This window comes from Crocodylus porosus, unplaced genomic scaffold, assembly GCF_001723895.1.
Source record: "Crocodylus porosus isolate Cpor-Errol unplaced genomic scaffold, CroPor_comp1, whole genome shotgun sequence".
Taxonomy (NCBI): Eukaryota; Metazoa; Chordata; order Crocodylia; family Crocodylidae; genus Crocodylus; species Crocodylus porosus.
In genome coordinates, this window is record NW_017728943.1 from 124,698,685 (window position 1) to 124,716,188 (window position 17,504).

The 17,504-nt window shown below is 38.4% G+C and overlaps 1 protein-coding gene across 3 annotated transcripts in view; it reads right to left on the reverse strand.

Annotated features, from left to right (window-relative positions):
• UTRN (utrophin) overlaps positions 1 to 17,504 on the reverse strand; it is a 541,506-nt gene that overhangs the window by 310,842 nt on the left and 213,160 nt on the right. For all 3 annotated transcript variants that reach the window (XM_019550130.1, XM_019550131.1, XM_019550129.1), the window contains exons 40-46: positions 14,226 to 14,376; positions 12,748 to 12,923; positions 11,350 to 11,485; positions 8,974 to 9,123; positions 8,117 to 8,201; positions 6,788 to 6,990; positions 5,187 to 5,304 (exon numbers count right to left, since the gene is read on the reverse strand). In XM_019550130.1, the coding sequence (XP_019405675.1) occupies positions 5,187 to 5,304; positions 6,788 to 6,990; positions 8,117 to 8,201; positions 8,974 to 9,123; positions 11,350 to 11,485; positions 12,748 to 12,923; positions 14,226 to 14,376 (1,019 nt within the window). The remainder of the gene's footprint in view (positions 1 to 5,186; positions 5,305 to 6,787; positions 6,991 to 8,116; positions 8,202 to 8,973; positions 9,124 to 11,349; positions 11,486 to 12,747; positions 12,924 to 14,225; positions 14,377 to 17,504) is intronic.

Genomic DNA, 17,504 nt, shown 5'->3' on the forward strand with positions numbered 1-17,504 from the left:
ACTGATCAGGACTTCTATATTGATTACTTCCCCCAGAAATCCAGCAAATCATCCAGTCATGGAGAACAATTGTGAACAGGCCTTCAAAAACCTTTTTTTTTTTCCAAAATGTATGTCTATGAAAGCAGTTTATCATACTTTAATTACAAAGACGTACAAAAGACAAAGCTTTAACAATTTGGGGTCACGGTGATATCTAGTACATTTTCTAGTACAGCTAACGAGCAAACTGTCCTCACGTGGAAGCTCTTTAATGCCTTGTGAAAGCAATTTTATTGATACAGCTTGTACTGCTTCGTCCTCCAAGTGCAATAAGCCTACTGACACAACCACAGCTGTGCCAGTATAGCTCCATTTATACTACCACTTCTGCCAACATAGAAATATTGCCCCTTTCCCCATATCACCCCCTCCCTTACACCATTATGTCCACAAATAATTTCTCATGTAGCCCTATCTTTATCTTAAGTCATTTTTTAAAAATCCAATTGTTACAACTCGTTTCATTCATGTCACCTGCACACAAGTTTTCATGAAGATTTAAGTTTGTGGAAAGTCTGATGAGATAGGATAGAAAACACAGGAAATTTCTGTAATACTTTTATGAAAAAATGCATGACTTGGTTTCTCTTATTTATTCATATTATGACCTACTAGGAATGAAAGGATTAATTCCTTCTCTGTAGCAGGAAAATGAGGATGGTCATGTGGATGTGCCTGATATGGAGGACTTTCAGAAACTGCAAGGGGGGAATGGAGTTACCTTGGAGACACTATGAAAGAAACCAGACATTAAATTGTAATAACTACCAGCCAAGTGAGGCAGCACATGTCTCCAGAGCTTGAGACAAAGAACAGAGGTGTCAGGAAACAGAAAATAAGAACTCTGCTGTCAGATGCACAAAAAAAAAAAGAAGACGGAGGTAATACTACCAGTGTAGACATGCAGGTCAGCTTTGGTTTTCAATTCAAAACCAAGCACTACAAAGTACTAAACTCTAGCAGTCTAGTAACAGCTGCCTTATTTTAAAAGATTATTCCTAGCTTGCAGCAACATGAGTTGGTCACATAGCTCCCACTGGGGTAAAGTCTCCACCAGGACTTAAAATTCTTTTGGAATCACTGGAAGAAACAAAATGAAAGTGGGGTAGATCATCAAAAGGAGACTGGACGCACACCTTGTTGGGGTTATTTGACCCCAGCAGTCTTTCCTGCCCAGAGCAGGGGGGCTGGACCCAAAGATCTCACAAGGTCCCTTCCAGCCCTAAACTCCTATGAACTGGTGCAAAGAAGGTGTTCCACACCTTAGACTAGCAGAGGCACAGGAATCCTTGTTCCTAAAAAGGAGGCCTAGGAGCTGGTGCTACAAGTACATTTCCATTTGGTGAAAGACGCACTCTCTCCCCGCAGATCTGTGACAAGCCATTTCGTAACGGGTATTAGAGATAACAAAATCTAAGATTATAGGAAAGAAGGGCTGGTGGGGACATCACAAGGTCATTTAATCTAGCCCCTTTCAGGCAGGATCATCCCTGACTAAACCATCCCAGCCAAGTGTCTATCCAACCTGCTCTTCAAAACTTCCAACAGTAGAGATTCCATATTTTCTATAGGTAGCCTGTTCCAATGCTTGACCACCCTCTCAATCAGAAATTTCCTCTTACTAATCACCAACCTAAATCTCCCCTGCCACAGCTTAAGGCCATTGCATCTAGCCTTGTCCCTGGCCAGAGAGAAAAGCCTATCTCCATTCACGTGTTTAAAGATAGTTATCAAATTCCCCCTCGGCCCTCTCTTCTCCAGACTAAATAACTAGTTATTGGTTCTTTTAGCCTTTCCTCATAAAATAAGTCAGCCTTTCATAAGCGCAATTACTAAATTACCTGTTATTCACAACTTTTACTAATGAGAAACCCATCTCTCCAGGAAAAATTCCATCCTGCTGTACTTATTCACCCAAATCTAGCACGTAATACATACGTAACTTATTTTTATTAGCCAGTGATATAAATAATGCCTAGTTTAATCACAGACATATTGCACCACTGATTTTTTAATTAGAATTTTTCAATTAAATTACCCAAAAAAATATATTCCTGATGGTGAGATGGGCCCAAGTTATCTGTCTGCATGAGACATGCTTTCTTTATTATTTTTTAAATAAAAGGTCTTCCAAACAGCTTAGGGCTGTTTGTGAATTCTAAATGATATGGTAATTCTATTGTGTCCCCTGCCACTTTGCTCTGATACTCGAAAGCGTGGCTACTTTCATCGATTTTAGCGATTACATTTGTTCTATTATAAATCACTGTCATGTGCACATCCCAAGTATGGCTTTTATAGGAAGGATTCTCACTTAAGATAACAGTACCTCATGGACACACGACAATTTAAGGAAATAAACATTACACTTGTTCCTTTTCCAATTATAATACTATTTATCTTAGATACCTGTAAGACTACTACAAGCTCAGCACCTGAGCACCCTGTAACCTTTAATGTCTTTCCTCATAAAACTCATGTCTTCATTTCATTTTCCAGAGATCAGAATAACTTAAATGCAACAAAAATAGTAAATAGTAATACTCAATGTGCTTGGTTCTCATTTGTTTCTCTATCAACTCCAGAGAAGTTTAGTCTAGTTTATAAAGACAGTAGGCTTAGAATAAGACATTAAAAGGAGAAAACGGGGGGAAAAGGGAATGGTGTAAGCTAACAACACTTAAGCAAACAGTTTAAAGAGTTTTTGCACCTCTATGTGAGGATCTCTTTGCAGGTATCAAGCCCCTACACATTCAGGGTTCACAGTTCTCTCACTGAAGTGAAAGTCATCAACTTCAACTCAAATGGAGCTTCAGGATGATTTCTGGACTGATTTGGGTTGTGCTGAGATGAACACAGAGCTCAAGTAACACCCCCAAAAATTTTATATTGGATAAATGTTAGATTCAGATGAGACCAGCAGCTGCAGGAACAGATTAGTAATTTTACTGAAACAGCAAAAGAAAAACAGCAAGAGTGAAAATGGTTCAACATTCAGTGCTGATTAATGAACAGTAGAGGGGAACCTTGAAAGTGTTCAGGTCTACTGCACAGTTGGAAGGGGGGAAAAAAAAATCTATCTATAGTAACTGTTTGTTTAAAGCAAACTACCGTCTCTGATGTTTCTCTGACATTTTGTTATTATGCAGAAGAAGTATCTTCACATAGCAGGGAAAGTTGTCAATAACCCTAGGCTAATACTTAAGGCAAACACAGCTTGAAAGAAATTCTACCAAGAAGAAAATTTTGGGTGCTTAGAAAACTCAAAATGGGCTCTCCAAGTTACCTTTAGAAAGGGGTGCCAGAAGAAGAAAGGTAGGGGAAAGTTTCTTCTTCCTGTACTTCCATGACCCTAGGACTCAGAGACCAGGCCTCATCTTCTAACTAACTCAAAGCTGGTCTCTAAAAGGTCCCTCAGTTCACAGAAGGACATAAAAAAAGCTGTGTTTCGTCAATGGCAGAAGTTTTAAAAGCCCTTCACTTCTCTAGGACACATTCACCACAGGAGCTGCCAAGGGCCTTCACAGAGTATGCTTCAGTCGTGGAAGACTCTCCAAGGACCATGGCAAGTCCTTTAGAAATACTACATGGAAATAGAGCTGGAGGTAGAGGAGAACTAACCTGTAAACCAAAGAGTTAGGGAACACAGAGCTTTCCTGAAATCTACAAGTTTCCCTAGCCCCAATTTTCCTCTAGCTTCCAATATCTGGAATATCTTTTTTTTAAACCTTAGTGATATACAGAATTTAGGAGTTCCCTGCTGAAGCCTGTCAAATCCTTAGAAAAAAAAACCCCTAAACTCTTTTCCTTTTCCAAAAGGGAAATGCAATAATTAAGCTGAAAGTTAAATTTGAAAGTGCACATCAGTAACTTAATAAGGTAAAAACATCAGTCAATGGTCTTTTTAAATGTCTTTCTAAAGTTAACTTTTAGTGGACCACCTGCATAGTTGAGATAAACATAGGCAACCTTTCAGGGATCCCAGTAACCTTCCCCAGGTACACTGTTTTGCTTACCTATGGAGCCTTACATAAGCTTTTGTTCCAGCTTCTACTTAGCTCAGCTATTCTCTATTTCTCTCCCGGAGACTGGAGGATACCCAAGAGCTTGCCTCCATCTCTCCCAACCATACACTTGGTCTAATAAAAGATATTACCCACAAAAACATTTCCTTCTCTCATATCTCCTGGACCATCCAAGTAACGAGATCACCTCAACACTTTCTAAACTTGTCACCTAAGCTCATATACCTTTTTTTATTTTTTATAAATGGATCAGCAAATAGCATCGCCAAAATAAGTTTAAACTATGTTTGTTTGTGTCATTAAACAGAAAATGCAGGAAGGCCTTTGCAAGCAGTTCTTAAACATTTCATAAGACATTCTATACTGACCTAGCCCAAAATACACATCCTGTACTTCAGAAATGGGCAGACCATTTGTTGGGAGGGGATGTGGAGAGGCGGGGGGAAGTAGGGGACAGAGTTGGTTTCTAATTAATTGGAGAACTGAAATTGACTTGACTAAGTTTTCTTTGTGCCGCACTTCAAGAAAAATATGGAGAAGCTTGAGAGAATCGAAAGGAGGGCCACATGCATGATTAGAGCAGTAGAGAGCCAGTCATATGAGGAAAGGCTGAAAGACTTGAGACTGTTGAGCCTGGAGAACAGAAGACTCATAGGCGATTTGGTGGCATCCTTTAAGTATATTAGGGGAGTACATCAGGGCTTGGGGAAATATCTATTCACTAAGGCCCCCCAGGGGAGGGCAAGAAATAATGGGCACAAACTGATTGAGGATCACTTCAGACCAGACATAAGGAAAAACTTCTTTACAAATCAAGTGCCGAGGGTTTGGAACAGGCTCCCCAAGAGGTGGTACAGTCATCCACCCTGGCGATCTTCAAAAAATGTCTTGATGCCCATCTTGCTGGGGTCATCTGATTCCAGAAGGTCTTTCCTGCTCAGTGCAGGGGGACTGGACCCAATGATCTGTAAGGTGCCTTCCAGACCCTAACAACTATGATACTATAAGCTTGCTGAAATTGGGCTCAAAAATTATAGTTTTCCAGGAAAAAAACAGTTCGATTTTCTGCAAACAAAAAAAAAGCATATATGCAAAAAAAAAAAAAAAAAAAAAACTTACATTTTTCTGTGATTGCTGTCCTGACATCTGAACTGGAAGTCTTATTTTTCAAATTCTGAGCCAAAGTAAAAACAGAATCAAGCTGTGGGTGGCGCTGGTCTAAGTCCTCCTTTGTTATCTGTTTAAAATCAAGTATAAGTTGTAATTTTATTATTTATTTTATTAAAAATGCAAAAGTTAACATTTTCTGGATTATGTGCAGTTAAAAACTAATATTTGTCCACTCATAGGTAGATTGCTGTTTCCATGACTATTTTAGAGCTGCAATACTTGCAGGGACACTTAACAAAAACCCAACATGAATATTCTGAATGGTTGTTACTGCAGATTCAGAAAACCAAATGAATCTGTGTGAACTACATATTAATGGGAACTGCTGTACAATATTTTCCACTTCCAATATTCTCTTTCCTACATTATTTTCTTATTAGAAAGCTTAATAAGACCATTGCTAAGTTCTGAACATTACTAAAGGGGGAAGAAAATCAGCCAAATAGATGCACTCAACAGTGTCTTGTATTCAAAATGGGAATATTGCATAACTAGATGAAAGTATTATCTAATTACTATAAACACATGCTATGAATGTTATGAAGTAAAAAGAAATCTAAGCTTCTCCAAAGCTTGTGAACATGCAATTCTTCTTCCCTTGGACCAAAGTCTGGTAGGTAATATCAGAATACAGTTCCTTGTCTAGACAACAGCTTTAGACCACATTGTAACTCGTGTCAAATGACTCCCAATTATAGCAAATAAATGGATTGTAAATGCTACTATAAATGCTCACAAATGTCTGTTGCCAGTTACGGCGAAGCACCTAGTAGACTATTATCAGAAACAAACTTTATGATAGTCTACATTGTGATACTTGATGTTAGCGATTACAGTAATTACTCGTGTTATTCGGAAATCAATTAACCCAAGTTACAAACAAAAGCTACAGCTTAGAAACTTACAGTATAATCCACATGTACCCAACTTTAAACTGATTAGAAATGGATATCCCATCTTCCAGTATAAGCTATACACACAAAAAAGGATGATTTCTAACAATCCCACAGAGATACATTTTATATACAGGAGTTCCTCTTCATATCACTGGATGTAGACCTCAAAATTGCATAGACCCAAGTCTGTATAGAGATGTAAAACTAGGCCAGGGGTTGGGAATATTTTTGGGCAAAGTGCTAAACACACCCACAACCTCGACTTCTAAAATGTTGGCATGCTGGGGCGGACAGTGGAGGGAGCCACAAGGAGCCTGATCCTTGTTGTGGCAGTGCAACCCCAGCCCCTTCACATGCCATGCTCTCTCATGCATGCTGGGGTGGCCTACCCTTGGCCTTGGGCTTAACAAACGTGGGGATGATAGGTGGAAGGAGGACTGCAATAACTTTAAAATTACACACAGGTCGATATAAAGCAGAATCTCATTTCTCAAATAGCAGTCTTTTTAAATTGTGTGCTGCCTTCTCCAAGAGACAATGATTCTTCTTTTGTTTTCTCCCACAGAATGTAAGAATTTAAAAGAGGAAAAACAAGACAAAAATTATGGGCTGCTGCGGGTTTTTAAAATCACTAGCCATCCCAGTGACACATACTTTCATACGAGCAACAGTCCAATTGATCTCTTCAGCATTTCCCACGGTGACTATGTTTGACTTGAGCATCTGGTCAATCAATACCAACCAGTCAGCCAGTTCGGTTGTAGTTTTATCCAGGTCAGCAGGGGTAGAAAGTTCCAAAGCCTGAGTTTGAACACGGATTTCTGAGCTAGATGATACTAGCACCACCTTTTGGACATCTGAAACAATAAAGTCAGTCAGCATTTTAGTAATATATTTTCATTTAATATTAAAAACATTCAAATCCAAAAAGGGCTCTTAGTGATGCAGTAACATGGTATATGCTGCAGTGTCTGTAAATTAATGACAATATCATTGAATCATGGAAAAGTAAATCTGGAAAGGGCCTCTGAAAGTCACCAAGCAGAACCCCTTGCCTGAGGCAGGATCATCCCTATCCATACCATCCCAAACAAATCCTGACCTAACCTATTACTAAAACTACCATCAGCCTTGCCACACAACTACAAGAGAAAGCCCCCCTATCTTGCTACAAGTAAAGCAGGAAGACAATAGCAGTCAAGCATCCTGTTGATGCAAGCATTGTTAAAATATGTTCAAGAGATCCAAGGAAGACGGACATGCCCCCTGCTACAGAAAAAGCAAAAGCCCCACAATCCTTACCAATCCAACCACTGAGTAGAATATTCCTTCCTGACCCTAAAAAGGACTATTGTTCTTGCCCTGACTGGAGGAGTTGAGACAGAGCATCACATCAATAATGTTTAAGACAATTTGACAGCTACATAATAAATCCCCAGAGAAAACAAAATACACATCATTATTTAATTTTGTACATTCATTACAAAATAAACACGGGCTTCCAAAGAAGGAAACATTGTGAAGATGAAACATGAATCATGATTTCTAGACATATCATAACCTGCAGAAGTTAAAAAAATTCAAATCCAAAGGAGCACGGACACAGCTTCCTCAGCCCATTTGCTCTGACTGGAAGCTGTTTAGGGCAAGAACTGTCCTTTTCATTCATTCAGTGTCTGCATGGTTTCTAGTACAGCAGGGCCTTAGTCCATGATGGGCTGTGCCAGATACGAACACAATATTAATAGTAGGCAGGCAATATTGCACCCTAAGGAGCAATGAAGAAAACCTGTATCTTCTCTCAGAATAAGCTTGTGCATTCCCAACAACATGAAAGCAACACCAAGCCCGATGATGTAAAACTCTTCATATTATAATATGCACTTCATCTAAATTAATAAAAAGAAAGTGTGTATGGCAAATAGGATTAAACTGAAATGAACCAGACATGACTCAGCAGTAGATTTCCCATTCAGTACTCACCAGAAGGCTTTGTTTGTGTTACAAAACAAGGCTGCTCAACATATACCTCTAGTTCTCTTACTCTGTCGGGTACCTCTTTGAACACCTACACCACAGCATGCAAGCAGAAAAAAAGGTAAGGAAACCTACTTTTCTAATGGCAAGAAAGAAACACTTATAAATACAAAGAGAAGCCGATCATAAAATATAGAAAAATATTAACAGTGTGTTCACAGTGACAGATTTCCTTACACAGCACATAAACCTAACATTTAATCATCATAATGAATGTTGCCCTGTACCCTCCCCCATACCCTTTTCTATACACATCTTATTTAAGTCTTTTTTTCATCCAGACAGACTTTAAGACAGGAGACATACAATACTGTCCATTCTGTTCTATGTACCACAGCAGCGATTCATTAAGCCACTAGTTCAGGCACTAGAAGAGGCAAATAATATGGTCCAAAATAGCAAGCTGCATTTTCTACATTTTAAATTCCCTGTTTCCCAGTAATTACTGGGGACAAACAAATTTGATTAAACTCTCATTTTGAAAAGAGGGTGGTGGGGATGGGTGAATGGAGCAAATGAGAAATAGACATATTTTATTCACATCTTCATCCCCTGGCTGTGAAAAGCCACTTAGGGAGTTTTGTTGAGCTGCTGCAGGCCAGGGGGTGGGGAAGAAAGTAGGTTACTGGCCCAGCCTGCAACTGTTCACCAAAACTCCCTAAGTGGCCCTGTGGCCCAAATAATTACCCAACCCTGATCTGTATCTTCTAAAACTTTCAAGAGTATGATGGAGGACAGCCCTCTGTTTACATATATTGTGATGCATGCAGATGACAATTAACAAATGAACCAAGACTGCATACTTTGTTCCACTTAACATTGAGAGTCCTCAAACAGTCAGAAATTCTGTCCTTTTCCTGGGGAGCAATGTTTTTATCAGAAAGCAGTTCAGGTTCAGTTATGTTCAACAATTTCAGTTTCTCCCCCTGTACTTCCATCTCTTCACTTACACCCTAAGGAAAACAGAAGAAAGCTTTTAGTCTGAAGAAACTCACGCACAAATACACAAACACAAAGATAACAAAAATTATTTTAACTTAAGCACTTGACATTTGGAAGGTTTGCAGAAAAAATAAACACAAACCAGCAGATATACTAGAAATATAATAATGCCCCAAACTAGAGGTGCACTGTGATCAGATCGGCACCAATAAAACGAAAATTAACATTATTGGCAATCGGCTTTTTTTGGCTAGTGTAACCGATAATGTCACCGATAAATGCTGCATGCCTGTGCAGAGCCACAGCATGCACATACATAGCCAGGAATCCAGTCCAGCAGCATGGAGAGCAACATCTGGCTGGTAAATCTGTACGGGTGGGGGAAGGAGCGAGGAGAAGGAAGAGAGGTGGGGGAGACAGATGGAGGCTCCCCACAATGAGTTTGGGGGGGGGGAGTGGAGCATGGGCAAGTGCTGCCCAGCCAGGGCAGTGAATGCAGCCCCACCAGCGCAGCCACAGGGAGCTCATCCCAGGGGCACAGGGAAGGTGAGAGGAGTGGCGAGGCATGTGCACCCCAGATTTGTGTGCAGGGTGAAGGTGGGTTGCCTGCTGTAGGCTTGGGGCCAGGGGCTGCACCAGCCTCTTCCCAGTTGGGAGGCTTGGCTGGGGCTATGCTTGGATGGGCGGAGGCAGCATTGGCCAAAAAAAATCTTTATCAGTGCACCCCTACCCCAAACATGTTTAAACATTCAGAAATAGTTAAATACTTTATTTAACTAACAGAGTTTACTTTCCACCTGTAGTAAAAACATAAGAAGTGCCACACTGGGTCAGACCAATGATCCACCTAGCCTAGTATCCTGCCTCCGAGAGTGACACAAGTGGATGCTAGAGAGAGAGCACTGAACAAGACAGATCTAGAGTGATCTATCCCCTACCCATTATCTTCCCTGGCATCCACCATTATTGGTTTAGAGATACAAATATTAGAAGAACCAAAAGTGAAATAGAGTAAGCAATTTTTTATTTATTTTTACTTGTATATGTTACTTATCAAAGAAATTAAGTCCTTGCCCTTGTTTATCTCTGGGTGTACTTAACATGCAAACTGCAATGAACTGATTACCTGCCTCAGCTGATTAGTCTGTTAAAACTAGAGGTAGATTTCAAACATTAAAAGAATTAAGACCGTCACGAAATAAACTTCACTCAGGCACAGAGGAGCTCCCACAGGGAACCTGCTACAAAACAACTGCTCTGCTCTCCACCCACCTTTTTCTTTCATTTTAATATGGAGGGCAGCCCTTAAGGAATGGATATGAGAATAATGTGGTACAAAACTTCCTCGGCTGCTTATGATCCCTGAATCTGCCCCTTGTCCATTATTACTTTTGTTAACGTTACCTATGTTCCAAGACACATCCAAACAAGTTATTCCTTTGGACAGTCCTCACTTAGTTCAGAAGATTTATGCAAGGGATTAACTGTCTACAAGAACAGGGCCTTACACTGCAGGATCTCAGGAGTAGGAACTATATCATTTGTCTTTAAATCATCAAGCAAAACTAAATAAATACGTATACACTCATTTAATCATCTAGACTTTCATGTCAACAGCCATTACCAGACTGCCACTCCAGAACAGCTGAGCTTCTGTAATAAGAATTAATAATAATTTCCCCATTCTCCCCAACTACCAGGGGGACATAAGACAACTCATCAGAAAACAAATGGGAGATCATGACACAATACTCAGGTATTGTATACAGGTACTTTACCTGACTATTCAATTATTTTACCAGAAAAAAGTATTTTAGAGTGTACTAAAATGCTGGCACATATTCTAAATTTTTTCAGTAATCAAATACACTATGCTAATTGCAGCATCACATATTTAAAACCTCAAATACTACTCACCTTGATAAACAGAATCAACAATTTAAAAAGTTTTACAAGCTTGTTACATTTCTTTTTTTTATTAAATCAGCTTTGTAACCCTTTAAAAATGACTTTCCAGAATCCCTTTTGTTCCTATGATTCATCTCTCAAAGATCTTTTTTACAGGGCTTCTGAATAACAATAATGGATACCTTTATTTTAGCCTTTAAATTACTTTTACAATGACAGTATTATTTTCCTAGCACCTTCCATCTTTTCAGCTATTTTCCACACATAGGTCTTGGGACAAATACACATACACTTGCTGGGGGAAACATGCACAATTTCATCTATCTTGCCTTTAATTCTCGCAGGTTTTCCTCATGATTGAATGTAAGTCTGGTTTCCAGGGAATTTTCTACATTTTCCAACCAGCAGCTAAGCTCATCGAGTTTCCTTCTGTAATCGGCTAGCTGCTGATTCTCTCCTTTCAGCCTAAAGAAATGCAGGGTAAAAAACATACCTAGATGAGGAAATCAATAGACATCATCAAGTGGAGACAACTTGATTAAAAGCAGAAGAAAATACACATGTTTATTGAAAAAAGAAGTATCCAGTAAATCTGATGATTCCAAAGTTTTCAAATTAAAATACTACAGCTTGTGACCTTCTGCCACAACAAGGAACACATTGTGCCATTCCCATACTATTTCCAATGGGGAATATTTAATTTTTATTTTTTTATTTATTTATTACCAGTGGCAGTCCTAAAGAAATTAGTTCGGCTAATCAAAGGCTTTTCTGAGCAAAAAAAAACAAATTACATTCAAGATCACAGTGTTATTTAAATTTTAAAATAATCTATAAATTTTCATATGTAGTACAAGAGTAGAAGAAAACAGTAACAAAAACATCTCAAGTCAAGTCTCAGCAGCAACTAAGGCCCAACTCCTATAAGCTACTACAGACAACTGCCTGTGAAAATATAAGCCAAATGGAGGGAAAATGCTTCATATGAACTCAAAGACGTAACAGGGCTTTGCAAATCAAAAATACTAAGAAAATTCTTTGTGCATTACAGAAGATTGAAAAGAAGAATTGTTTTAGAAACCCCGCTCCCCTCCGAAATAGCTGTCCATCATGGGGGGGGCGGGGGGGCTAGTAATGATAGTGCATAGTTTTTACATTTCTTTACAGTATATTTTTATCTCTAACTGCACTTGGTCTTCGATCTTGATAAGGCATCTATTTCAATAAAGATAAATGAACATATGTAAGGCTTCAGTACTTACAAAACACATTTTCTCCACTGTGTTCTTTTTTGGATGTTGGGGTGGGTTGGGTGGAAGGGTCAAGAGATATCCGTGATAAACATTTCAGAAGATGTGATCAAATTAATACAAACTAAAAAATAAGAATAACTTACAATTGTACTTACAATTCAACTTCACCCAGAGAAACTAGCTGAATTTAGCAGTGCTCCTTCCAAGTAATCTAGCTTTTCAATGAAGGCATTTTAAAACAGAAGAAAGTGTGGGAAGGCATTTTTGGTTTATTTGCATTAACAGCAATCTAACTGACCAGTAGACTGCTGATGCTTTTAGGAGAAAGGATGTAGCAATCTGAAAGGGTCAAAGTCAGGAAAATTCAGACTGTGCAAATTCAGGTGTGCAATAGAATCCTACACCTTTTGTGGAGTTCTTCCAAATTCTCCATCATTTCTGTTCAGGCACCCAAATTTCTGATTAACTTATTACCTGCATTGTCTATCCATGACCTCAGTAGTGATTACTTTCCACCGTTTATTTAACCCTGACAGTTTCTCTTGCAGGAAGCTGCCATCAGTAGTAGACAGCTTCTGTATAATTTCTTCCCCAGTTCTGTTCAGTGCTGAAATGCTGCTCTGATGGCTGCTAATTCCCTCTTCAAGTTCCTGTCACAAATACAAATATGATGCAGAATTTTGTTAGTTATCAAAAGTGACTGTGATATGTGGCTTGCAAGACTGAGATGAGTCCTTGGTGCATATTATTTTAATATAAAGACCATTTAAAACCAACCGCAATCAACTATGTTAAGCTTTAGAAATGACTGCGTGTCCGTTGTCGTATCTAGTTCACTTTCCTAATGAATGTCATAAAAGAGGATAATGATGCAGAATAGGCTGCTGAAGACTACTGAAATATGAAAAAAGAGATGTACACAGAGATGTTAGCTTTGAGAATCTGCAGTCATGCGTAGGTATGTTTCTTATTATAAAAATATTTAGCATTTTAAACACTGTCTATAGATTGTCTTTTTCACCTATTCTTCTCAGACTGTACATGTAACCTCATAGTATTTTGGCCTGGATAATTACAACATTGCTGCCATGGTCTGCAGACATCACAGAAAATTCAGGAAACAAAGGGAAGTCAGAAAGAGTAGGGCTCAAGCTTTCACAATATCCCTAACAACCAGAAAAGGCTTACATTGTTAACACAGACTGCTCTGTGCAGAGGTGATGATTATTTAAGGAAGAGAAAAGCAATACTCCACAAGAAAACTTCACACAGCTTTAAGAATAAGAAGAAAATACAACCTTGGTGGATCATATTTTTCTCCGGTAACACATGGGTATTTAACATTTGGATAACCACTCCTTACTAAGGAAAGTTATTTCTTAAAAGCCATGCTTTAGCCTATCACTCATAAAAATGAAATTAAGATTTTTTTGCTAAACACACCAAATAGCTCCTCCATCACAGTGATCCATGAAGAGAATTAGGAAATGTTGATATAGGCAAATCATAAAAAACAAACAAGTTGTGGGTAGAAGGCAAGCACAAAAAAGAATGGATTCCTCCAACACAGCATTATAGCTGTTCTACTTATTTTAAAAGAATAAGCAATTATAGAAGCATATATTAATGTTCAGAACCCAGCTGAAGCTTCACATAAAGAGCAGCCAAACAAAGAAGGCAGGATCAAAACTGAAACCCACCCAAACTAGAACTCACCATAGCTCCATATAATAATATATAAATTTATAACCTTTACAAAAAAACCAAAAAAACCTTTCAACGATACAATGAGAAAAGCTATTTCTATTTAACGTATTTTTTTCAGTGTAACTTCAGAGGATGACCATAATTTCAAATATATGCATTGTACTTTATACATTTGTAGGCAAACATCAGAATTCAGTGGAAAACATTTTGCCAGCTTGCCAGTACTTTGTATGAACGCTACATACCTGCTGATGCATCCCAGCTGTTTCCAAATCCAGGCTACCATCTGGTGTATGGGCATCAGCCAACAACACTTCAGCTTCTGTTATCCACTGTGTGAGGTCATTTAGATCACAATGAAACTGTCTCCATTCTTCAACTGCCCTATCAAAACAGCTGTTTGGAAATAAGAAAGGGTTTCAAAGTTATCTAGACTGGTTTAGGGGGGAAATTGGGATGCATCTCCCATTTATATTTAAGGATACTTAAGGATAAGTTTTTAAGGATAAAAACTTGCTTTACATATCAGAAAGGCGTGTTAACCACTCCTTACTAAGGAAAGGTATTTCTTAAAAGACATGTTTCAGTCTATTGCTCTTAAAAATTAATTTAAAAGGTTTAGAATAGAAAGGCTACTTAAGTAAGTCCTGTATATTTAAGAGTTCCTGGCATTGCACTGATAGTGAAAGCCAACTGTACAAACTGACATTGCTTTCTAACTGAAGGAAATAAGGGCAGGCTAACGAAACTTTGGTTTCCATTACTTCAAAAATAAAGATTGATTAGCTGCAACAAATTGGTCTGCAGACTTTTTTTTTTTTTTAATAAAATAGTTCAAACCTCAGAGGGCGTGAAAAATATGATTAATTGCTCAACTTGCTTTTTTGCTCATAAACCATAGTTTCCTGCTGCCAGAAGTCTTAATGAGTGAAGTTGATCTTGATCACATGGTACTCATGTTACCACTGAATTTCAACTCAACTGAAAATGGTTCTGCATAAGCAGGTCCTAGAGAATCTGTTACACAGTAATTGCCCATACTGATTTTTTGGGTTTGGTTTGGGGTTTTTTTCTTGGTTCAGTTTTGTTTTTTTTTTGTTTTTGTTTTGATTTGTTTTGTTTTTAAATCATTACCACTTTTGTAACACCAATTACTGGGGAGAAAATGCAATTATAGTCACTGACATACAAAAGGTCAAGTCTAAAGTAATAGCATTGTATTTTTATACTAGTTAAATGGACAGTAGATATAATTCAAAACAAAAACAAAACAGAAAAAAACTGTGAACTAACTTGGAAATGAGAACACAATGGCAAGTTTATAGCTATCTTAGATTTTTCTTTTGCTTAACATGGCTGTAACTTAACTACTTACTTCTCATCCCTACAGACAGACTTGGAGTTCCCCTGGTATAATCAGATACAATCAAGATCAAATCAAGTCTGAAACAACTAGTGTTATGTCTCTTTTACTTTATTTATTTGCATTCAGAAATCAAAAGTTCATGCTATGACTTCCTCTAATGGAGTTACAGCTGATTTTTGCCACCGCTCATGTATTGCCTGTTATGGAATATTTTTAAAATTCCTACCCCAATCACCTAACCCCAGTTGTCTTCCTGCCTAGAGCAGGGGGGCTGAAGCTGACGATCTGCAAGGTCCCTTCCAGCCGTTAACAATCTATGAATCTATTAAATGTTTATTTAACTTAACGGTGACAATAAGTAAAAGCAAATTAAATTTAAAAACAAGCTTCCTTACTCTTGTTGATTTACTTTAAAATTTATACATTCTTTGGACAACTCCCAAAATATTATATCTTAGCTTGATGGGGAAAAAGAGCCAGTCTAGGCTGTGGTTTAAAATCAGAACAATTCCTCCCAAATCGTATCTGCAGTTTGGAAATGCAAAACATTTTGAAAATAAGAAAAAGCTCATTTGCATCTTCTTCATCTAAACATACTTAAAACTAGATACAAGTATCAATTATTGTTAATCTTTTAAAGGCCAAGGAGCAGGAATACAATATCTGCTTTTTCCCCACTCTATTACACTGTTGACAGCCCAAGAGAAACACTTTTCCAAGAAGCCAGGGAACAGCCAGTTCTTCCAAATGGCTTCTTCTCATCAACATGTACAATGATACTTGCATTTAATTTATTCCTTATGAAAACCATAACAAAACAAAACAAAAAAAATCAAGGAACACACCCCCGAAGAACGATTCCACCATATGTCTAAAGTCCCAGCAGACATTACATTTGACGCGCAATTAAGGTACTGATGGATGGTACAAGTGTGATTAATATATTAACTGTAACGTGCCACACCTTCAAGCAATGAATATCACCAGAGAAAGAGCTACAAAAATGACAAGCCATCTTCAAATACGTTACTTGCTAAATGCAGAATATCTTTGCAACTTGTTTGAACATGTGGCAAGTTACATATGGGTGATAGTGTTTGCCCTCCTATCCCCCAGAGTGGACAGCTTTCTCCCTAGGCGCTACCTGCCAGGGGACTTCCCATGACTCATGCTGATCTCTGCTGCTCCAGGCTACCTCAGCAGAAGTCATAACTTTCCCTAGCCAGACTTCAAAGCTGCTTCTTTGAAGAGCTATTTAGCACCTCTTCCCTGTTAAAACCAGAGTGTAAACACACTCAAAATGTGCTTTACTTCCTCCCAATAGAAATCAAGGTTGTGGAGAGCATTTGTTCTCAGACTGAGCACAGAACAAGATGGGAAGAGAGGAAAAATACATACACAAAAAAAATCTCATAAAGGAGATTCTCATCTAAGAGAGTTCAACCCCTGCTGCTTTCCCCCTCCGCCTTTCATACGTGTCTCCCCTGGTCTGTGCAAGGGTCAGGGGAGCACTTACTTCACCCCAAAGGCGATCAGCTGGTGAACTCAGAGCTTACTTCTCATTAACAGCACAGATAAAAGGGAGGTGAGGGGGGAGGAATGACAGCCCTTGCCAGCAGCCTCCAGCTCTCCTTACTGATGAGTATTGGCAGAGCAAGTTCCCATAGTGCTTTTTCCCCCCTGGGTAGCCTGCCCTGTGACTATGAAGCAGGTCACATGCTGCAAGTTTCCACTGAGCATTTCCTGTTTCTTGATGACCCCAGGATTAGTTCTTCTTTATTGCCAGTGTGCTTTTAAAAGGGACTTAAATAGTAAACACATTAGTCATGAATATATCTAGTGTAACTTACTTAATATTTAAATGGCATCTCAAATAATACCATTTTATTTGAAATACCTTATTTGCTCCATAAATAAGTGGCAGTCCTTATTCTTTGCTTTTTATGTACAACTTTTTAAAATACCAACTTTTTAAATGTAAATTAAAATGTCCATTAATGAATGTAAACTGTCAACATGGAACTAGTTTTGCTTTTATTCTATCACAAAAATTATGACTATCTGTAATTCTCAGGCAGACCACAGATTTACATAAACGGTTCTACAAAACGACACACTTTGTACTTCAAATTGCTCATTATATAAATCAAAATTAAAC